Here is a 21,562-nt window from a genome sequence, read left to right as displayed (position 1 = left end):
GGTAGTGTTTAGCGCCGCCGCAAAATGTCTAGTTAATTTCGCGAGCGGCGCAAACATCGCCGCGCCCGGGTGCTAGTTGCTTTGCGCCCCATTAGCGCCCTCTTAAGGCACAAACAACTGAATTTTTCCCCCATTGAATTTAGTATCCATTCATCTACATTTACTAATAGCATTAACAATATCTTATTACCTGTCTAAGCAGGAGCTCCAAAAGTAACTTTAGGTCCTTGGTATCTGTACCGTCCTTTTGTGCGATCAATATTTTGCTCAGGAAAGCCACAACGTCAGCCAGGAGTTTCTCATCTTCAACACAGGCTGGAAGAACTTGTAAAAACCTGGAACATAATTAATAACCACTGTGTAAAATTTCAAACTACTGCAGGTCACTGAACATTGACAGTAATTTTTTCATGCATGTGCTTTTACATTATTTTTGAAATGCTAGCTTTTGTTCTAAGAAAATTAAGCAGTTAAAACAAATCAAAAGCAAGATTTTGAAACATAATAATGAAATACAGAGTACAATTCCAGTCCTTCAGAGTGAGAGTTTCAGAAATGTAATGTTAATTTATGCACAGTGAATGTACCCCATGGTCTCCCCGTTGCATATTTTGCCACCTATGTTGCCTGTGCTCTTTTGCAATGCAAAAATCATACTTAATTATGCAAAGACTATTCTGCAGAAAAAGACTTGGGATCTTTCAGATGTTATCTAGAACAGGTAATGATCCAGCTTCATTCCTATTCCCATTTGACAAACCGTTTTGTCAGGGTAGTTTCATGAAGGAGGAGGAAAACAACACTTCATTAAATAAAATGCTGGCATGCACTCCCCACAATAATACTATTGCTGCAGTTTCATCAGGACTTCAGCTTTGGTTTCACCGCTTTCAGTGTAATTGAATAAGGAAAATCAAAATGGAATAAACTGCGTATATCAGCATTAAAGGCTATTGCGTTTGCACCAGAACCTTTGCGTCTCTGGCACCTATCCCATCCCCCATTCTGGCTGCTCACTCAAGCTGAACATGGCAGTGCTCACCCTCAGTGTCCTGTTCGACCTTAAACTGAACTTCAAAATCCACACCCAGCCTGTAATATCCCTTTGTCACCACATCCATCTATTTCCACCTCCATAACAATACCTGCCTGAATCCCCACCCCTGCTGAAACTCTCATTCACGCCACCATCACTTCAAAGCTTGATGTCTCCAATACTCTCCACGGCAGCTGCTTGAGCTCCGATCTACGCAAACTCCAACTCATCCAGAACTCTACTGGTTGTAATCTAACCCATCCTAATTGTCATACCCAATCCTTGCAAATCTTCATTTGTTCTCCATGCCCCAAGTGCATCAACTTTAACTTCCTCTGTCTCTTCTTCAAATATTTCCATGGCCTCACTCCTTTCTACCTCTGCAATCTTTCCAGCCCTACATCTCAGCACTCATTATCTGATTTTCCAACTTTGGCCTACTATAATTCCTCCACTCCCTTTGTCCTACCTGCATTGGCCACCAGACCTTTACATTCTGCAACTTCCTAAACTGTAGTGTTTTTGATTACCCGTAACCGTTCTCCCACTTTCTGCAAGTGTTCTCCTATATCCTGGAACGTTTGTTATGTGAAAGGAGCTACATAGTGTAGAAAGACTTAAATTTATATAGCGTCTTTCACGATCACCGGACATCTCAAAGCACTTTATAGCCAATGAAGTACTTTTGGAGTGTAGTCACTGTTGTAATGTAGGAAACGCGGCAGCCAATTTGCGCACAAGCAATGCGATAATGACCAGATAATCTGTTTTTGTTATGTTGATTGAGGGATAAATATTGGCCAGAAGCGAAGGTTCTTTAAGTACCTTGTTAGGACTACATTGAAAGTTACAAGACTCAAGGTTAGTTCTATTGATATCACTTATTTTGTAGCAACAATCAGAACATGGGCATTAGGAAACGAGAGGGCACAATAACTAAAAATGGTTGGCATGCATTCTCTTCACCAATTTTTATGTTTAAGTAAATTTGAAATAAACAAAAGCCACAAAAAAGTCGGCTTCATTGATTCCTAATGATTCAAATTTACTATAAAAACAAATTCTAAGGCTTTCCCAGGCACATTTTTTAGCATAGGCCTAACGAGAGAAAACCATCTAGTAGCACCCCTCTCAATAAAAGAAAAGAACAGACTTGCATTTATATAGCGCCTTTCACGACCACCGGACATCCCAAAGCGCATTTCAGCCAATGAAGTACTTTTTTTTTAATTTTTTTTTTTATATAAAGTGTAGTCATATTATAATGTAGGACACACAGCAGCCAATTTGCACACAGCAAGCACCCACAAACATCAATGTGATAATGACCAGATAATCTTTTTTTTAAAGTGATGTTGATTGAGGGATAAATATTGGCCAGGACACCAGGGATAACTCCCCTACTCTTCTTCAAATAGTGCTGTTGGATCTTTTACGTCCACCTGAGAGAGCAGACGGCACCTCCGACTAGAATTTTGTGCTCAAGTCTCTGGAGTGGGACTTGAACCCACAATCTTCTGACTCGGAGGCAAGGGTGCTACCCACTGAGCCAAGGCTGACAATAGCATTTAAATGCAGAGAATTCAAACAGTAGTTTTGACTGCATTTATGAAGATACCTTGAAAATGAACCACTTGGGAGAGATAAAAAGGGTAGATAGGACACTTAATAAATAAACCGCATAAAGGTACGCACACATAACTGTTAAACATGTTAGACAGTAAACATCATTTGAAAACAAGTAGCTACCAACTTTTGCAAGGGTTGTGGTTTTCAGTAATTGTACAAACCTGGCCAGTGCGGTTTGCCATTCAAGGTGATGTAATGTAGATATACTGCTACCAGGTCCTTGTTTCAGAGCTAGTTTGTCATTCAACAAATACAATCTCATTCTGGTAAGAGCAGAACTGACAACACTGTGAGAGGCTGCCTGGGTGATGGAGACGAGACACTCCTGCAGACCACTAGTAACATGGCTTGCTTTTAGCACTACAATGTCAATGGAAGACAACTTCAGGCTCTCTAAAAATCTATAACAGAAGAAAAATATAAAGCAACAAATCAATGCGTCAATGAAGTCAGCGTGTATATAATCAGATTCTGCTGCTTCAGTATTTAATACAGTGAGATAAAAAAAACTTGCATTTCTATAGCGCCTTTCACGACCACTGGACGTCCCAAAGCGCTTTACAGCCAATGAAGTACTTTTTGAAGTGTAGTCACTGTTGTAATGTAGAAAACGCAGCAGCCAATTTGCGCACAGCAAGCTCCCACAAACAGCAATGTGATAATGACCAGATAATCTGTTTTTGTTATGTTGATTGATGGATAAATATTGACGAGGGCACTGGGGAGAACTCCCTTGCGCTTCTTCAAAATAGTGCCATGGGATCTTTTACATCCACCTGAGAGCACCAACGGAGCCTCGGTTTAAAGTCTCATCCGAAAGACGGCACCTCCGACAGTGCAGCACTCCTTCAGTACAGCAGCGGTGTGTCAGCCTAGATTTTTGTGCTCAAGTCTCTGGAGTGGGACTTGAACCACAACCTCCTGACTCGGAGGCGAGAGTGCTACCCACTGAGCCACAGCTGACACACAAAACAGTTCAGCTGAAGTTGGAAAACAAGCAGTCACTTGTAATTTTAGATGGCAACAATCAATCAAAACAAAACAACAGACTTATATAAGGCAGAGTTTGATTTTTAAGGGCATTTTGGATCTGAATTTCTATTTTGACTCACTAATGCCTGCTGGGCTGCTGGTTTGACAAAACTTGTGCTGATTACCACAGATCATCCAGTTTTTTGTGGTTTTAGAAGTAGCATGGGTTCTTGTATAAGGCATTGGAATGATGACTCAGGGAAGGTCAGAGAGTAGTACTTTGAACTCCCTTCGCCAGTAGGTAAATGCACAATGTGGTGCAACACTAAACCATGCACACCATCAAGGTCCAGGGTTCAATTCCAGGTCTGAACTGAGTCAGTCAATCCTAGTCAGATGCCACAATTAGCAATAGCCAAATACAGACCAGGGTTCCCCATCCTCACAGCTATCCAGAAACTGCAATTGGAAGACTGTACATGTAGAAAAGTTGGGCAGCCCACTGATAACCTGCCTATGTTTACATACAAAGAATAGTCACGTAAATAAAGTTTAATAATGAACAGACCCCAGAATGAATCACTACTTTCAAGAAAGCAAAGAGCAAACAATTGAAGGGGACTAAAAAGCAACATTTTAGCATGGGTGACTGGGCACCATATATGTTTACTCTATGCCAAAGAGCAGGGGAAATTGTACTAGATGTTAACTTCGATTGTCTTTTCATAGTACCTGGAGCAAATCTTGTATATGTCACTCTAAAACATTATCAAAACTGGAGTCAGAAAGATACAAGACTCATTTCTGGAAAAAAGCATACTGCCTAGACTTCAGAGGGACTTTGCATACGTTTCTCTGAAGAGTGGCATCCACAGGTCTAACAATGAAATTTATATTGAAAATGAAGTTTCCATCAAAATTCACATGCATTACTTTGTTATAAAACTGTTGTTGTTCATCAATACTTTAAACCGTTTGTTCCTAATTATTGCACATGGTGACTATAACTCTTATATTACAGTGGAACCCCATTACAATGCAAACATTTTACTGAACAAATTATATTTATACTTACTCTGGTGAGGTATCAATTCCTTGATATCTATTCTGATCTAAAGTCTGATCAATCCCATGATACCATGCAAAATTCCAGGCTGCTTTCAACATGGCTGACACAGGTCTTAAGGTCATAGGGTCCGAAGCAGATGGAACCACAGTACAGTAGGGACTCACTGCGTGATGAACTGCCACTTTGGCCAACAAGTTGTACCTTTTCAAATGAAAAAACAGACCAAAGCAAAACCATGGGGAACATGCCATAACAAAATCAGTTGATAGAAAATATCTACATCAATTAAAGCACCTCACATGGCTTTTTCAGTCAAATAGGAGAGCAAACAGTGAATTATAACCTGGCTGCATCGTTGGATCTGACATAACAAAGTCCTGATATTTTTCCAGTTGGACATCACTTTAAAAAGTCACCGTGCCAGCAGCTACACTGCCAAAAGGAGTCATTATGCTGGTGGTACTGGAAGGGTTAACAATACAGATTTGTTTTCAAATATTAAACTAATCAAACCATGACCATGGTTAGATTCAGGCATTTATAACATTTAGACTTGCATGCCAATACTGGAATGAATAAATCAAATAGAGAAAAGGTTGGTGTAGTGATATGCACTTTATAAAAACATTAATGAAGTTCTCAAAAGGCACTGACAGCAAATATATGCCTGTTTTAAGTAAACATACGTTGCATATATAAACAATCTGTAGTGCATATATTTGGTTTTGTGCCAAGATTACATCATGAAACATTAAAAACTGCACTTTATACTGTTTTCATTTGGCTGCTGGGGTATGAAAGTGTGTGAGGTGTGTCTATCTCCAGTGACATATTTTAGAGAAAAGATAACCAAAGGTAGTGATGCAAAAAAAAGAATTAATTGGTAAATTCTTCACATTGCACATGCTCAGACTGGAATCCTGCAATTGCAGGCATGGGTGTAGTTAGTCATTCCCGTCAACTGACAGAAAAATATCAATTGTAAACCAAGGCAGTTGAGAGAAGTGGAGGTTTCCAAGTAAAACCATTAATAAAGTCACAAAAGACAAGTTTATAGACAAGTTTGATCACATTACTGTAATTTCATTATGTTAGAATCTACATTTTGAACTCGGGGAAAGGAAAATTGGTTGACAAAGGACTTTTGCAAAACCATTTTCAGCAATTTGATTGATTCATTTTCTGGGTTGACAGATTTTCATAATTTATCTCAGTTAAGCATCAATCTATTGCTTTTTCAGCAATAAGAAGTTTGCGCAAATGAACAAAGTGTCACGCCAGATCACGATGGATGGAAATGTGCACAGACACAGTGTTATGATATTTTCTATCGATAAAAGGATAATGCGAGAACTGCCAATCGCAGAAAACGTGTGAAACGGCTTACCTTTGAGTTACAACAACAGGTAAGCTGAATGGAGGGGGAGCAGTGATGCTATCAGACCTGTTACAAAGACAGTATTATTTGGCAAAGTAATCAACAAATGAAACACATCAACACAGAATGCAATGCAAGATCAGTATTTTGTACTAACTCACCACTGAGCTTTAGACTACAAACATGGTAATCTGCAACAGCAGAATAGATCCTTTATATTAAATCTCAAATTCAGTTCACACAGAAGTCAGCACACATATCACGTACAGTTGCTTTATAACAAATGAAAGATATTATTCATTTGCCAAAACCTTCAATAAGTAAACATTTTTTTAAAGTTTTCAGCTTGGGTGAGGGAGGTTTTATTGTACTTATATTAGTCAGCTTTAAAAATGATGAAGATTTACAACAAGAAAAATACAAAATGTCAAAAAGAGACTTTCTCGCTGCAGAACAAATGGGATTTTCATCTTGCCTTGTCCTGTGATTTGTCATTTTCAGCTGTGTAAAGAATATCTTTTAGGGAGGTTTGACTCATGAATATTTGAATGAGCTGAGAAAAACTCTCAAGTCAAACTTGCAGCGAGAATCTCTCCGGAGCACTAAACCGAGGAAGAAAGTTGGGCACCTCATTTACCAAATCCAGTCTGGTTTAAATTGAAATTCACAGCAAATATACACTGGTTTACTTTACACTTATAAACAATAACCAACAAGTGTCATGAGTTTAAACCTTAAACCGCATCTTCATTTTTGCTTTAAGTATGACATTATGAAAAGCACCTAAAATGAGCAATATAATGTAAATAACAAGTATATATATTTTGTTTAAAACATTAATTTTACTGGTTTCAGTTATGAAGTTGACAACTTGCTTAGTCTTACCAAGAATCTATCCTGGCTACTTCATCAAACAACAGCAGAGTTAGCACAGCTGCCACCTCGGTAAGAGTATCTTTGTCATTCTGCAAAACCAGGGACACTGAATGGGCAACAAAAATAAATCACAAGTTTACAGAATAACATTATACATGATCTAAGGCACAAGATTATCTTTTTAAATGGTACACTGGTTCAATTCAACTCCAGACTGTTGGTATTTCCCACATGCATACTCCTGGCTTGCTGAACCATTTTGATGCAAATGTATAATTGTGAAATTATGTAGAGTCCAATGCAACTCACATTATATGAAATAAGAAACCAAGGTAAAAGATAACAAACTGTAGACCATACAGCACCACAATTCAGTCATAAGTTTAAAGAGTTGTTAAGGCATTTTTCTCACTTTAAAGTATAGATGAAAGTTGGATTAGTGTCACAAAATGAGCACTGATATACAAGGATGCTTAGATGCTCAGTAAAAATATCACATTGTTTTCTGAATATACCTATGATACAGAGCCTGAATATAGAATCCAGGATAAATCTAAATACAATAACACTTTATATTTTCAATAAAAAATAGGTATCCAACAAAAATATTGGGGGTGATTTTCTGACTTCGGAGGAGGCGGGAAAGGCAGGAAAATTAGATTCAAAGAGGTCAGGTTTGGAACCCGCCTCCAACCTGCCTCTGTGGAATTTTGCCGGTGCCGGTTTTGGAGGTTGGGAAACGCTCCTGCCTCCAGCTGGCCATTGCACTAATTAACTTCCTTAAATGCTTGTTAAGGGCCCCACTAGGCCTATTTTGAGAGGCCCTCGTGATTTTTCCAGCTTTTCGGCGTGATCCACGCACCTTCTAAATCATGCCAGGTAAACCTGGCGGGTTGACTCGTGAGTGGGCTCCTCACTGCCGCAGGTCTAACAAGACATAACTTATTGCAGCAAGGATTACTTGCACGTGCCAGACCTTGGCTTTAAACGGTCTCTGAGCACTTTCAGAAGGCCTTCGCCTTCCGAAGTCGGAGGTGCTGCAGCTTGACTCCATCAACTGTGGGGCCTGTTATAAATCTCATCATCATAAAGAAACTACTCATGAAATAACACTGGATGTCCAGCTGGTGGCGCCGTCCAAGGAGTATAAATACTCGGGCGTGGGCCCAGCTTGCCCAGGGACATTTTGTAAGACAGGAACTAGTGAAGTACAACTAGCGCTCCATGTTCTGAAACAAGTTGATTAAAGCCTTGCTTTATACTCAAACCAAGTGCGTAGTGAGTTTTATTACATCAATTTAATCAACTTGATATCGACTCCATGCTCAGTGATTTCGGGAATAGCCAGCTACGACTTCAACTGCAGAAGGGAACTCCGGCATAGTAATCAATCCATCATGGACAAACTACTCAGACCCGCCGGTCTTGACCTGGACCCGAATTCACCTACAACTGCTAAGGTATGGAAACACTGGTATCGTACTTTCAGCAACTTCCTCAGGGTGTGGTGAGAATGTTCCTGATAAATTAGAGATACATGCCAATTATGTATCTCCTCATGTGTTTGACTATATCGAAGACTGTGTAGACTCTGACTCCGCTATCCTAATATTACAGCGACTATATGTTAAGGCCCCAAACAAAATTTTTGCTCGGCATCTACTGGCCACAACTCGACAACAACCCGGGGAATCACTTGACGAATTCCTTCAGAAACTTAGCAGGCTCAGCAAGGATTATAATCTTAAAGCTGTCACAGCTGAGCAGTAACAGGAGGAGTTAATTTTTTAAGGGTATATTAAACTATTGGGCAGTTTAAACCGGAAGTAGAATCCGGGTATAAAAGGGGAGGGGCTAGTGCTGTGCACGGAGTGCTTTGTGCATTGAGTGCTGCTGGAGTTTTGGTAAGTGGGAGAATTCGGGCAAGTGGGAGGTGAGGGTGTGTTTTTTGCTCTGTTTTTCCCCCCACTCCCAGGCTTAGACAGCACTGCGGAGGCGGAGCAGCGAGACAAGTCAACCAAACAGGCCCTACAGACAGTATTCAAGGAGGAGGTTGGTGATCAGCTGGTTGGTTGGTTTTCTTCCTTCTCTTCTCTTTTATACCTTTAAGTTGGTAAGTCCTATTGAATAGTGGTGTGATATTATCATCTATATCCGGGCAGGGTCTTCATAACTAATAATAAGAAATGTAATTAATTATATAGAATGGAGCAGGTGATGTGTTACTGTTGCGAGATGTGGGAGCCGGTGGTCCCCATTGAGGCTCACGGTGATTACATCTGCGACAAGTGTTTGCTGCTAGAGGAACTCAAGTTCCATGTTATGGAGCTTGAGACCGAGCTTCAGACACTGCGACACATCAGGGAGGGGGAGAAGTTCCTGGACTCTATGTTTCAGGAGATGGTCACACCTATGAAGTTAATTACTGCAGATGTAGTCCGTGGTCAGGGACAGGACGGTGTGACTATGAGTGAGGAAGATCCAGGGATCCAGGATGTAGTGTTGAAGGAGACGCAGCCCTTGCTCTTGTCCAGCAGGATCGAGGTTCTTACTCCCTGTGAGGGCGGGAGCGGGGACTGCAGGGAGGATGAGCAACCTGGCCACAGCACCCTGGTACAGGGGGCCATTCAAGTGGAGGGAGTAAAAAGAAATGTTGTAGTGGTAGGGGATACTGTCATTAGGGGGATAGATAGGGTTCTCTGCAGTCAAGAGCGGGAGTCCCGAAGGCTGTGTTGCCTGCCCGGTGCCAGGGTTAAGGACATCTCTTCTGGGCTGGAAAGAAACTTGGAGTGGGAGGGGGAGGATCCAGTTGTCGTGGTCCATGTTGGTACAAATGACGTAGCTAGGACAAGGAAGACAGTTCTGTTAAAGGAGTATGAGCAGCTAGGGGTCAAATTAAAAAACAGAACCTCAAGGGTAATAATCTCTGGGTTATTACCTGAGCCACGAGTGAATTTGGCTAGGATAAATAAAATTAAAGAGTTAAATGCGTGGCTCAAAGACTGGTGTGGGAGAAATGGGTTTTGCTTCTTGGGACACTGGCACCAGTACTGGGACAGGAGGGAGCTGTTCCGTTGGGACGGACTCCACTTGGCCAGTGCTGGGACTAGAGTCCTGGCGAATCATATAACTAGGGCTGTAGAGAGGGCTTTAAACTAATTAGTGGGGGGGGAGGTTTCTAGAGAGCAAATAATAGAAATGACAACAGAGAAGGTCATAGACCTAGGTAGCAGTGGGGGAATTAAAAAACAGAATGTGTCAGGAAGGGACAGAGTAAAAAGTAAAGTACTAAAAAGGGAAAAAACAGGAACTAAGTGTTACAAAACATATTTGAAAGTTCTTTATCTGAATGCACGTAGCATTCGTAACAAAATGAATGAGTTAACGGCACAAATAACGACATATGGGTATGATCTTGTGGCCATTACAGAAACATGGCTGCAGGGTGACCATGACTGGGAATTAAACATACCAGGTTATTTAACAATCAGGAAGGACAGGCAGGAAGGGAGAGGAGGTGGGGTGGCTATGTTAATAAAGGAAGGAATCACTAAAGTACAGAGAAATGATATTGGGTCAAAGGAGCAGGATAGTGAAACAGTTTGGGTGGAGATAAGGAATAATAAGGGGAAAAAAACACTAGTGGGCGTAGTCTATAGGCCTCCGAACAGTTGCAACTCTGTTGGACGGAGTATTAATCAGGAAATAGTTGAGGCTTGTAATAAGGGAACAGCTATAATTATGGGGGATTTGAATTATCATATTAACTGGACAAATCAAATTGGGCAGAGCAGTCTTGAGGATGAGTTCATTGAGTGTATTAGGGATGGGTTTCTTGAGCAGTATGTAACTGAACCGACCAGGGGGCAAGCAACCTTAGATTTGGTCCTGTGTAATGAGACAGGATTAATTAAAAATGTCCTAGTAAAAGATCCCCTTGGAATGAGTGACCATAACATGGTTGAGTTCCATATTCAATTAGAGGGTGAGAAGGTTGGATCTCAAACAAGCGTGCTGAGCTTGAATAAAGGAGACTATGAAGGTATGAGAGCGGAATTGATTAGAGTGGACTGGGAAAATAGATTAAAGGGTAAGAAGGTACATGATCAGTGGTGTACATTTAAGGAGTTATTTTACAACTTCCAAAAAAAATATATTCCACTGAGGAAAAAAGGGTGTAAAAGAAAAGATAGCCATCCGTGGCTAAGTAAAGTAATTAAGGATAGTATCCGACTAAAAACAAGGGCATATAAGGTAGCCAAATCTAGTGGGAGGATGGAAGATTGGGAAGTCTTTAAAAGACAGCAAAAAATAACTAAAAGATTGATTAAGAAAGGGAAGATAGAGTATGAAAGTAAATTAGCAAAAAATATAAAAACAGACAGCAAAAGTTTCTATAGTTATATAAAAAGAAAAAGGGTGGCTAAAGTAAATGTTGGTCCCTTAGAGGATGCGACCGGGAAATTAATGGTGGGAAATATGGAGATGGCAAAAACACTGAACAATTATTTTGTATCAGTCTTTACAGTAGAGGACACTAAGAATATCCCAACACTGGACAAACAGGGGGCTCTAGGGGGGGAGGAACTAAATACGATTAAAATCACGAAGGAAGTGGTACTTGGTAAAATAATGGGACTCAAGGCGGATAAATCCCCTGGACCTGATGGCTTGCATCCTAGGGTCTTGAGGGAAGTGGCTGTAGGGATTGTGGATGCATTGGTAATAATTTTCCAAAACTCACTGGACTCAGCAAAGGTCCCGGCAGATTGGAAAACTGCTAATGTAACACCCTTATTTAAAAAGGGTAGTAGGCAGAAGGCTGGAAACTATAGACCTGTTAGCCTAACATCTGTGGTTGGTAAAATGTTAGAGTCCATTATTAAGGAGACAGTAATGGGACATTTGGATAAACATAATTTAATAGGACAAACTCAGCATGGTTTCATGAAGGGGAAGTCATGTTTGACAAATTTGCTGGAGTTTTTTGAGGAAGTGACATACAGGGTGGATAAAGGGGAACCAGTGGACATAGTGTATTTAGACTTCCAAAAGGCATTTGACAAGGTGCCACACAAAAGATTATTGCTCAAGATAAAAAATCACGGGATTGGGGGTAATATTCTGGCGTGGGTGGAGGATTGGCTCTCTAACAGAAAGCAGAGAGTTGGGATAAATGGTTCGTTCTCAGATTGGCAACCAGTAACTAGTGGTGTTCCGCAGGGGTCAGTGCTGGGTCCCCAACTCTTTACAATCTATATTAACGATTTGGAGGAGGGGACCGAGTGTAACATATCAAAGTTTGCAGATGATACAAAGATGGGATGGAAAGTAGTGAGTGAGGAGGACATAAAAAACCTGCAAAGGGACATAGACAGGCTAAGTGGGCAGAGATTTGGCAGATGGAATACAATACTGGAAAGTGTGAGGTTATGCACTTTGGCAGGAAAAAAATCATAGAGCAAGTTATTATCTTAATGGCAAGAAACTGGAAAATACTGTAGTACAAAGGGATCTGGGGGTCCTGGTGCACGAAACTCAAAAGGTTAGTATGCAGGTGCAGCAAGTGATCAAGAAGGCCAATGGAATGTTGGCTTTTATTGCTAGGGGGATGGAATATAAAAACAGGGAGGTATTGCTGCAGTTGTACAAGGTATTGGTGAGACCGCACCTGGAATACTGCATACAGTTTTGGTGTCCATACTTAAGAAAAGACATACTTGCTCTCGAGTCAGTACAAAGAAGGTTCACTCGGTTAATCCCGGGGATGAGGGGGTGGTCATATGAGGAGAGGTTGAGTAGATTGGGACTCTACTCATTGGAGTTCAGAAGAATGAGAGGCGATCTTATTGAAACATATAAGATTGTGAAGGGGCTTAATCGGGTGGATGCGGTGAGGATGTTCCCAATGAAGGGTGAAACTAGAACTAGGGGGCATAATCTTAAAATAAGGGGCTGCTCTTTCAAAACTGAGATGAGGAGAAACTTCTTCACTCAGAGAGTGGTAGGTTTGTGGAATTTGCTGCCCCAGAAAGCTGTGGAAGCTACATCATTAAATAAATTTAAAACAGAAATAGATAGTTTCCTAGAAGTAAAGGGAATTAAGGGTTACGGGGAGCGGGCAGGAAATTGGACATGAGTCTAGGTTCGGAATGGTCATGGCCCTGTGGGTAGTGGAGTGGGCCCAGGGGCCGTGTAGCCTGGTTCTGCTCCTACTGTGTTCTAATTCTGTGTTAGATTTCAGGAGATGGTTTTATTCCTGTTCCTGGCTGGGGTGGAGATCGCCTTTACAGAAGGTAAGTACTGTAGAAAATATAGGGACAGAGTGATCTCCTGGAAGAATTTCGATCGCCTAGATGGGTCGGAGAGGAATTTCCCAGGTTTTTTTCTCCCAAATTGGCCATTGGGTCTTTATCTGGTTTTTTGCCTCTCCCGGGAGATCACATGGGTTCGGGTGGATGCAGAGTGATAGAAGATTTGAGGTTAGGATCAGATCAGCCATGATCTTATTGAATGGTGGAGCAGGCTCGAGGGGCCGATTGGCCTACTCCTGCTCCTATTTCTTATGTTCTTATGTTCCTTTATTAATGGGATCGCGTCTCCCTTCATACGCCAGCGTCTGTTGGAGAATAAAACCCTCGAGTTACAGGCTGCCTATGACCAGGCATGTTCCCTGGACTTAGCAAAGAGGAATGCAGATACCTATCTTTTACCTCGTGCACGGGCTGCTGCTATCACCTTTAATGACACCTTCGATAGGTCTCGGGCAGAAGCCCTCACTGATGATGACTCTAATCTAGCAGATGACAAACCTACCCTAGAAGCCTTCACTGATGACAACCCCGCCCTAGCGGCATCTTGGCAATCTGGAAGGAAGTGTTTCATCTGTGGAGGTGCGTTCCATTATAGGAAATTTTGTCCTGCTCGTAACGCAACCTGCAATCATTGCAGTAAGAAAGGCCACTTTTCTAAGGTATACCGGTCGAGAGCTCCTGTTATAGTTTTGCAGCTGCTATCGATGAAACTGCTCCTCCCCCAAGAACCACTACTAAGGTTACAGCTGCCAAATGTAAAACTGCCCCTCCTCCCATCACAGCTGTTTTTCCCCAAAGTCTATCCCATGCAGCCACGAAGGTTTCGGCAAATGGACACATTTTGAGCGCACTAATCGACTCATGCAGCTCTGACAGCTTCATTAGTGAGCGGGCTGTCAGCAAGTTAAAACTGCGTATTTAACCCTCGGACAGGGAAATTGCAATGGCTCTGACGACACTGACCACCAATTCTTCCGGCTTTTTGTTGCGTTTGCAAAGATAATCCAGAGACCGTAAGCAGAGTTCAGTTCATGTTGCTTTTTTAATGGCTGCTCCACACACACACTCCCAGGCAAAAGCAATCGAATACCTATACACAATACCATGATAACAGCACTATCAAACTCCATGTGCTCAGGCCAAGGCAATCGAGTACCTATCACCAATGTCAGACATAACATTTCCGCCCCCCTCACAGAATTTCAAACATGAAATGTAGTGACAAAGTCCTGCAGGTGGCCAGGGCGAGAACGTGTACCAACAGGCCAAGGTGTGGACTGGTGAAGAGCAGGCCGAAGTGGGGACTGGTGAGGAGCAGGCTGAGGCACAATATCTGCTTGAGGGTTGGCTGGCTGAGCCACATGTGCATCCCGTCACTCTGGGGGTAAGGCTTGGGGATTAGGTCCGTATAATCCCGCATCAGGGGGTGCTGGTACCTTCCGAAGGCGGCTGGCATGCCACCGAGAGCCGTCAGTGAGGCAGAAAGTGGCTGGTCCAAGTTGCCGGCTGATTTGGAGAGGGGAGGACCAGAATGACGCCATCTTATTATTGCGGTGAGGCCTGCGGACTCTGACCCAATCGGAGACTGAGATGTTGGGCGCCTTGGCCCTCTTCGACTGGTCGAAGCGGAGTTTCATCTTCTCCTACTGTCTAGCGACTGTGGCTTGAGCCGTGGAGCAGGGCTCTGAGCTAGCGAGGGGCAGAGCCTGCCAAGGGGCAGCATGAGCTCACGGCCTAGCATGAGGGATGCAGGTGAGACCCCTGTAGTGGAATGCTGGGAGGCTCTGTAGTGCAGGAGTGTGTGGAGGAGGGCCTTGTCAAACGCACACCCCTGGGATAGGTGTGCTCTGAGGCAATTTTTCAGTGTGTGGTTAAAACGCTCCACCCCCCATTTGACTCGGGGTGGTGGTACTTGCGTACATGACGGATGCCCTTGCTCTCAAGGTAAGAGGAGAGTTCCGAAGAGACCATTTGGGGGCCATTGTCTGTGGTGATGGCCTTTGGATGCCCCCAGCGGGAGAAGAGGGACTCAAGGATATCAATGATGACCCGAGAGGTGACGGAGCCCACGGCAGTGACCTCTGGCCATTTTGAGTGCAGGTCATAGGTCACTACTAGGAACCGTTGATGGTGGGGGGACACCATGGATCTCCCCGCAGACGTCCAGCTGCAGGTGCTCCGAGGGCTGAGAGGGCCAGGCAAGGGGTTGCAGGGGTGGAGGAGCTTGGTGGTCAGTCTTGTCACTTACAAGGCAGGCTGCACAGTCCTTGACCAGGGCCTCGATTTCCCCGTCGATACCCGGCCACCACACTAGGTCTCGGCATTGTTGTTTGAGCTTCACTATGCCCAAGTGGCCCTCATGCGCCATGGATAAAACACGCGCACGAAGGGCACTTGGGACCACAGTGCAGAGCCCACGTGCAACACAGGAGTCATTCCAGCAGGAGAGCTCCTCTTTAACTCTGGAGTAGGCAGACAGTTCCTCAGGCACCTTGTGAGGCCAGCCATCTCTGATGAAGGTGCACAGTTGGGAGAGGGCCGGATCCTGTTCAGAGGCCTCTGAGCTCCTGGAGAGAGACTGTGGTTTGGAGAGGCGTGTGCAGCATCTGGACGATATCCTGTTCCACATGGTCAGACCAGACGAGTGGGGCTGGGGCAGAGACAGTGCGGGAGAGCAGATCTGCAACAACATTGTCATGCCCTGGTGTGAACTGGAGACTGCAATTGTATTGGCAGAGGCGGTCAGACCAGCGGTGTAGACGCAGTGGTCTGTGCCCCGTGCCGGATGTCGACAGCAGGGCAGTGAGAGCCTGGTGATCGGTTCGCAGGGTCAAGGCACGGCCATACGTGTACAGGTGCCACCGCTCACATGCCCAGACGCACGCCAGCACCTCACGCTCGCCTACTGAGTACTTCTGTTCGGTGGGGCTAAGGGCTCGGGAGGCAAAGGCGATTGGTTTCTCCACTCCATTCTGTATCTGCGAGAACACCGCCCCCACAGCTTCAGCGGACGCGTCGCAGGCGACGAGGGTGGGGCTGGCGACGTCAAAGTGAGCCAATACCGGAGGCGACGTGAGCTACGATTTGAGGAGGCGAACAGCTTCCGCACAGGCTTGTGACCACACCCAGGGCTCATCCTTTCGCAGGAGCTGGCGCAGTGGGGCTGTGGTGGCTGAGTACTGGGGAAAAAACTTCAGGTAGTACCCAGTCATGCCAAGGAAGGAGGCAACCTGTGCTGCAGAGCTGGGTTCTGGGATGCTGTGAATGGCATCCACGTTTGACTGGAGTGGGGATATACCGTCAGCCGACAACTGAAACCCCACAAATTCGATCTCTGAAACAGCAAAGACACACTTTTCGCCATTCAGTGTGAGCTTGTGTTTTGCTAGAGCCGCGAAAACTCTGTGAAGGCGTTCGTCGTGAGTGGAGGTCGAGGGCCCATGCACGACGATGTCATCCAGGTAGATGGCCACCCCAGGAATGCCCGCGAGCACAGAGAACATCACCTTTTGGAAGCAGCTGGGTGCAGAGCCAAGTCCAAATGGCATCCTGGTGTACCGAAAGACGCCAGCATGTGTCACAAAAGCAGTGAGGTCCCTGCTGCTGGGGTGGAGGGGAACCTGTAGATAGCCCTGTCGAAGGTCCAGTTTCGAGAACAGGATGAAACCATAGAACTGCGCTGTGAGTTCCTCTGACGTGCGCAGTGGATATTTGTCAGGGATTACGGCCTTATTCACTGCTCGAAGATCGACACAGACGCGTAGACCACCTGACTTTTTCATTGCGACCACCAGGTTGGAGACCCATGGGGAGGCATCAACTGGTTCGATGATGCCAGCTTCCAGTAGCTGCTTTAGTTCAGCTGTGACCCCGTCACGGAGAGGAAGCGGGATGCGGCGCAGTGGCTAAATGACGGGGGTAACGGTGGAGTCAACCATGGGCTGGTGGGTGAAGGCAGTCAGGCAGCCCAGACCCTCGAAGTGTGCTGGCCATGTTTGGCGCCACAGTGAGGCAACTTGCAGAATCGCAGACCCGCCGGTGTCCAAGAGAGAAAAACCCAGGTCAGTGAAAAGATCCAGTCCCATCAGGTTAGCTCCTTGGCGTGCCACATGAAAACAAAAATCTGGCAAAACTTTTGTTCCATAGCGTACAGTGAGGTTGCCTGAGCCCACTAGTCCAATTTTCGAATTACCATACCCGCAAAGGGCAGTGGAGGGCGCAGAGAGTGGCAGGGAGCTGAAAAAGCGTTTGAATGTGTCCACATTCAGCAGTGAGACGCTGGCACCGGTATCCAACAACAGCGGAATGCACACATCATTCAGGTTAATTGTGCATGACTTGAAAGCCCTACTGGCCCAGAGCTCACGTTGTGAATTATAGTGCTTGAGGACTGAGAGTGTTCATTTGTAGCAACCGGGGCAGAGCGGCAGACATTGGCAAAGTGATTTTGTTTTCCACAATTGCGACAGGCTTGGCCGCGCGCGGGGCAATTCTGCGCTCTGGTAGCATGTGAACGAGATCCGCAGTTTCCACACTGTTGCCGCGGTAGCGCGCGTTGCTGCCGTCGCACGAGCATTACCGTGTCAGGGCTGTCAGGGCTGAGGGCACCGTCACTGGGTGTGTGTGCTAGTTTCGCTGCACATTCGGCTGCAGACTCCACTTGAAAGGCAATGTTGACTGCCTGGGACAACGACAGATCGTCGGACTCGAGTAACAGTCTTTCACGCACTCTCACGTTGTTGGTGTGCTCTATTAGTTGATCACGCACCATCTCATCTTGCAGTGCACTGAACTTGTACGAGCTAGCTAACCCCCTCAAATTCGCCACGTATTGATGCACAGACTCACCGGGGAGTTGGTGATGCTGTCTAAAAATGAATCGCTGCAGGAGGGCACTTTGTGGGGCAGAGAAGTGTGTGCTTAACAGAGCCACAGCCTCATCATATGTTTGAATTGAGTCTGCTGTGCATAATGTCCCAAGAACACACTGGCCCTCCGCTCCCAAGCAATGGGATAACAGTGCCTTTTTCCATAATGTACTCACATTTTCTAGTCCAAGAGCAATGAGATAGGTTTCAAAGGACTGTAACTAGCGAACCCATGGGATCAGCGGCTCACCGGGTAGTGCAAGGAAGGGAGGAGGTGGTGGAAGAGAGATTTCAGCCATCCTTGTCGCCAAATGTTGCGTTTGCAAAGATAATCCAGAGACCGTAAGCAGAGTTCAGTTCATGTTGCTTTTTTAATGGCTGCTCCACACACACACTCCCAGGCAAAAGCAATCGAATACCTATACACAATACTATGATAACAGCACTATCAAACTCCATGTGCTCAGGCCAAGGCAATCGAGTACCTATCACCAATGTCAGACATAACACTTTTGTCTTGTCGACCTTATTCTCAATGGCCGCACTTATTTCTCCACCCGGCTCGGGGTGCTCAAAAACCTATGCAGTGATGTGCTCCTGGGACAGGATTTCCAGAAACAACACAAAAGACTCACTTTCGAGTTTGGAGGGTCCAAAGTACCGTTTTGTGCGCTTTCGGCGGCTTCGCTCGACGAGCCCTCCTTGTTTGCCAATCTTTCCCCCGATGTAAGCCCATAGTCACTAAATCACGACGTTTCAGCCAAGATGATCGATCCTTTATCGAGGCAGAAATCTCTCGCCTTCAAGCTGACGATATCATTGAGCCATGTTCATCTTCCTGGCGGGCTCAAGTCGTTGTTGTTAAAAATCCTCTGAAGCAACACAAGAAACGTCTTTGCATCGAATACTCACAAACTATTAACCAGTATACCGACCTGGATGCCTACCCACTACCACGCATCGATAACATGGTCAATAACCTTGCCAACTACAAGGTATTTTCAACTTTTGACTTAAAGAGCGCATATCACCAAGTACCGTTAAAGGACTCTGACAAAAAGTATACAGCCTTTGAGGCCAATGGTCGGCTTTACCAGTTTTGTCGCCTTCCATTTGGGGTCACCAATGGGGTGGCCGTCTTTCAACAGGCAATGGCTAGCCTAGTCAAACAGGAGAACTTAACGGACACTTTTTCATATCTGGATAATATCACCATTGCTGGTCATGACCAGAAGGAGCATGATGCCAACCTCCAGAAATATTCTGCCGTTCTCAGTCATCGCAACTTAACCTTAAATGAGTCCAAATCTGTGAAATCAGTACCATCAGTCAACATCCTTGGCTACTGGGTGGGCAACGGTGTCATCAAACCGGATCCGGAACGACTTCGTCCGCTTCAGGAGCTCCCTCCCCCTACGAAACTCGGCTCTCTTCGTCGGGCACTCGGCATGTTCGCCTATTATGCGAAGTGGATACCCCACTTCTCCGACAAGGTCCAGCCCCTGCTTCACGCAAAGTCATTTCCATTGGAGGCAATGGCTATTTCAGCTTTCAACCTCCTCAAGCGACAACTGGAAAAAGCCACGCACCGTTCCACTGATGAAAATCTTCCTTTCGTGGTCGAGTGCGATGCATCGGATGTGGCGATCTCTGCTACCTTGAATCAAGGTGGTCGACCCGTTGCATTTCTGTCCAGAACTTTGCAGGGTAGCGAGCTCCATTATCCTCCTGTCGAGAAGGAGGCTACGGCCATCATCGAAGCAGTACGTAAATGGAGTCATTTTCTCACTCGTCACCATTTCACGCTTATAACCGATCAGCGCTCCGTGGCCTTTATGCTGGATAAACGCACTAAGATCAAGAATAACAAAATACAACTCTGGAGGATGGAATTGGCCGCCTTTGGATACATCAAACAGGATGAAGCCAGCTCTGCGCCTGTGGGGACCCGCACCCGGAGTCACGATCTCCGCAGCCTCCCTCGGGTTGATCAGGGCAACACGGGCCCTTTCGATCCACCGGTACGGATCAAGCGGTCCAGGGACCAAGACACGGTCCGGGGAGACGTGCCTTCTAGCCATAAACAAAGATCTAAAAGACTGCGGCTATTCGTAGTCCGCTTAATCCGTTAAGAGGAAGTCGTCGGACTTCCAAATCTTTTACACAGGAAGAATGTTATAAATCTCATCATCATAAAGAAACGACTCATGAAATAACACTGGACGGCCAGCTGGTGGCGCCGTCCAAAGAGTATAAATACTCGGGCGTGGGCCCAGCTTGCCCAGGGACATTTTGTAAGACAGGAACTAGTGAAGTACAACTAGACCTCCATGTTCTGAAACAAGTTGATTAAAGCCTTGCTTTATACTCAAACCAAGTGCGTAGTGAATTTTATTACGTCAGGACCTCCTTAGAAAACCCTGTCCCCACTTGCAATGAGCGCTTCCCCAAAGGAGGCATCTACAAGCAGCATGGGAACCATTCGTTTCCTTTCTGCATGGACCTCAGATGAGGAGGAGGAGGATCTGGAGGCAGAGGGGGCGGAGGAGGTCAGAGCCCGGGATGCAAGGGATGAACTTATCATGGCCAGATTTGCATATGCTGCCCAAGTTGGCACATGTCCTTGGCTCCATCCTAGAACATCATTGACACTGGACATGACTCTTTGGCCTCCTTTCACTCAGGCCACCAACCAGACAATGCAAGTGTGGCAATGCCTGCAATGTGGAGCTGCCTAAGGTGAAAGAACAGATGGCATAACGTCAACATTTTGGCTTCAAATCATTTTAATGCTTTCCAACAGCGATGGCATTTCATCAATACACAGAAACAGTCTCCCAATCTGCACACAGATCTGGAGGTTATATCCCTCGCCAGCTGTACCCTCACAGCCTTGGTTTCTTTGGCAGGCCTCTTCCTCTGAAATGAGTGGAAGAGCACCTCCATGCTAGCTCTCACCCCATCAAACAACATTTGCAGCGCCTCATCTGAGACGCTCAAGTAGGCCCTTGCCTTGGAATTGGACATAGGTTTCTCAAAAAATGTTGGAGGGGGTGCAAGAGAAGCTGGAATACTGTGGAGTGAGCCTCGGGAGCAAGAAGCCATAAAATCAGACTGGAAAAGTGCTGTCAACAGAGGTGAGTTTCAGTCCCAAAACACTAAAAGACCAAGGGCATCCCACACCTCTGAAAGCAAGTGGACAATCATGGGAAAATCGCAAATTTTTGAAAGCTATCAGTGGAGGCGAGTTTCAAACCCACCCAAACTGAAACCTGCCTCTATCTCGCCTCCAGTGGGAAAATCGCCCCCATTATTTTCAGATACACTAACCTATCTGTAACAATCTATATATATAAATCGGTACTTCTGTCATTCTGTCTATCTGTCTGTCTGTCATCGCGTGTGCGTTGCGGGTATGCA

General features: G+C 45.1%; 1 protein-coding gene across 1 annotated transcript in view; it reads right to left on the bottom strand.

Moving 5' to 3' along the window:
* The window catches only part of rttn (rotatin), a 283,502-nt gene that overhangs the window by 153,592 nt on the left and 108,348 nt on the right, over positions 1-21,562 (bottom strand). Inside the window, exons 19-23 of the mRNA XM_085993987.1 lie at positions 6,970-7,066; positions 6,094-6,150; positions 4,713-4,907; positions 2,827-3,066; positions 191-335 (exon numbers count right to left, since the gene is read on the bottom strand). Of these exons, the coding sequence (XP_085850113.1) occupies positions 191-335; positions 2,827-3,066; positions 4,713-4,907; positions 6,094-6,150; positions 6,970-7,066 (734 nt within the window). The remainder of the gene's footprint in view (positions 1-190; positions 336-2,826; positions 3,067-4,712; positions 4,908-6,093; positions 6,151-6,969; positions 7,067-21,562) is intronic.

This window comes from Somniosus microcephalus, chromosome 7 (assembly GCF_052327205.1).
Source record: "Somniosus microcephalus isolate GS21.2 chromosome 7, FLI_Smic_1.0, whole genome shotgun sequence".
In the NCBI taxonomy this organism is placed as follows: Eukaryota; Metazoa; Chordata; class Chondrichthyes; order Squaliformes; family Somniosidae; genus Somniosus; species Somniosus microcephalus.
This window is presented reverse-complemented; position numbering and strand designations above follow the sequence as displayed.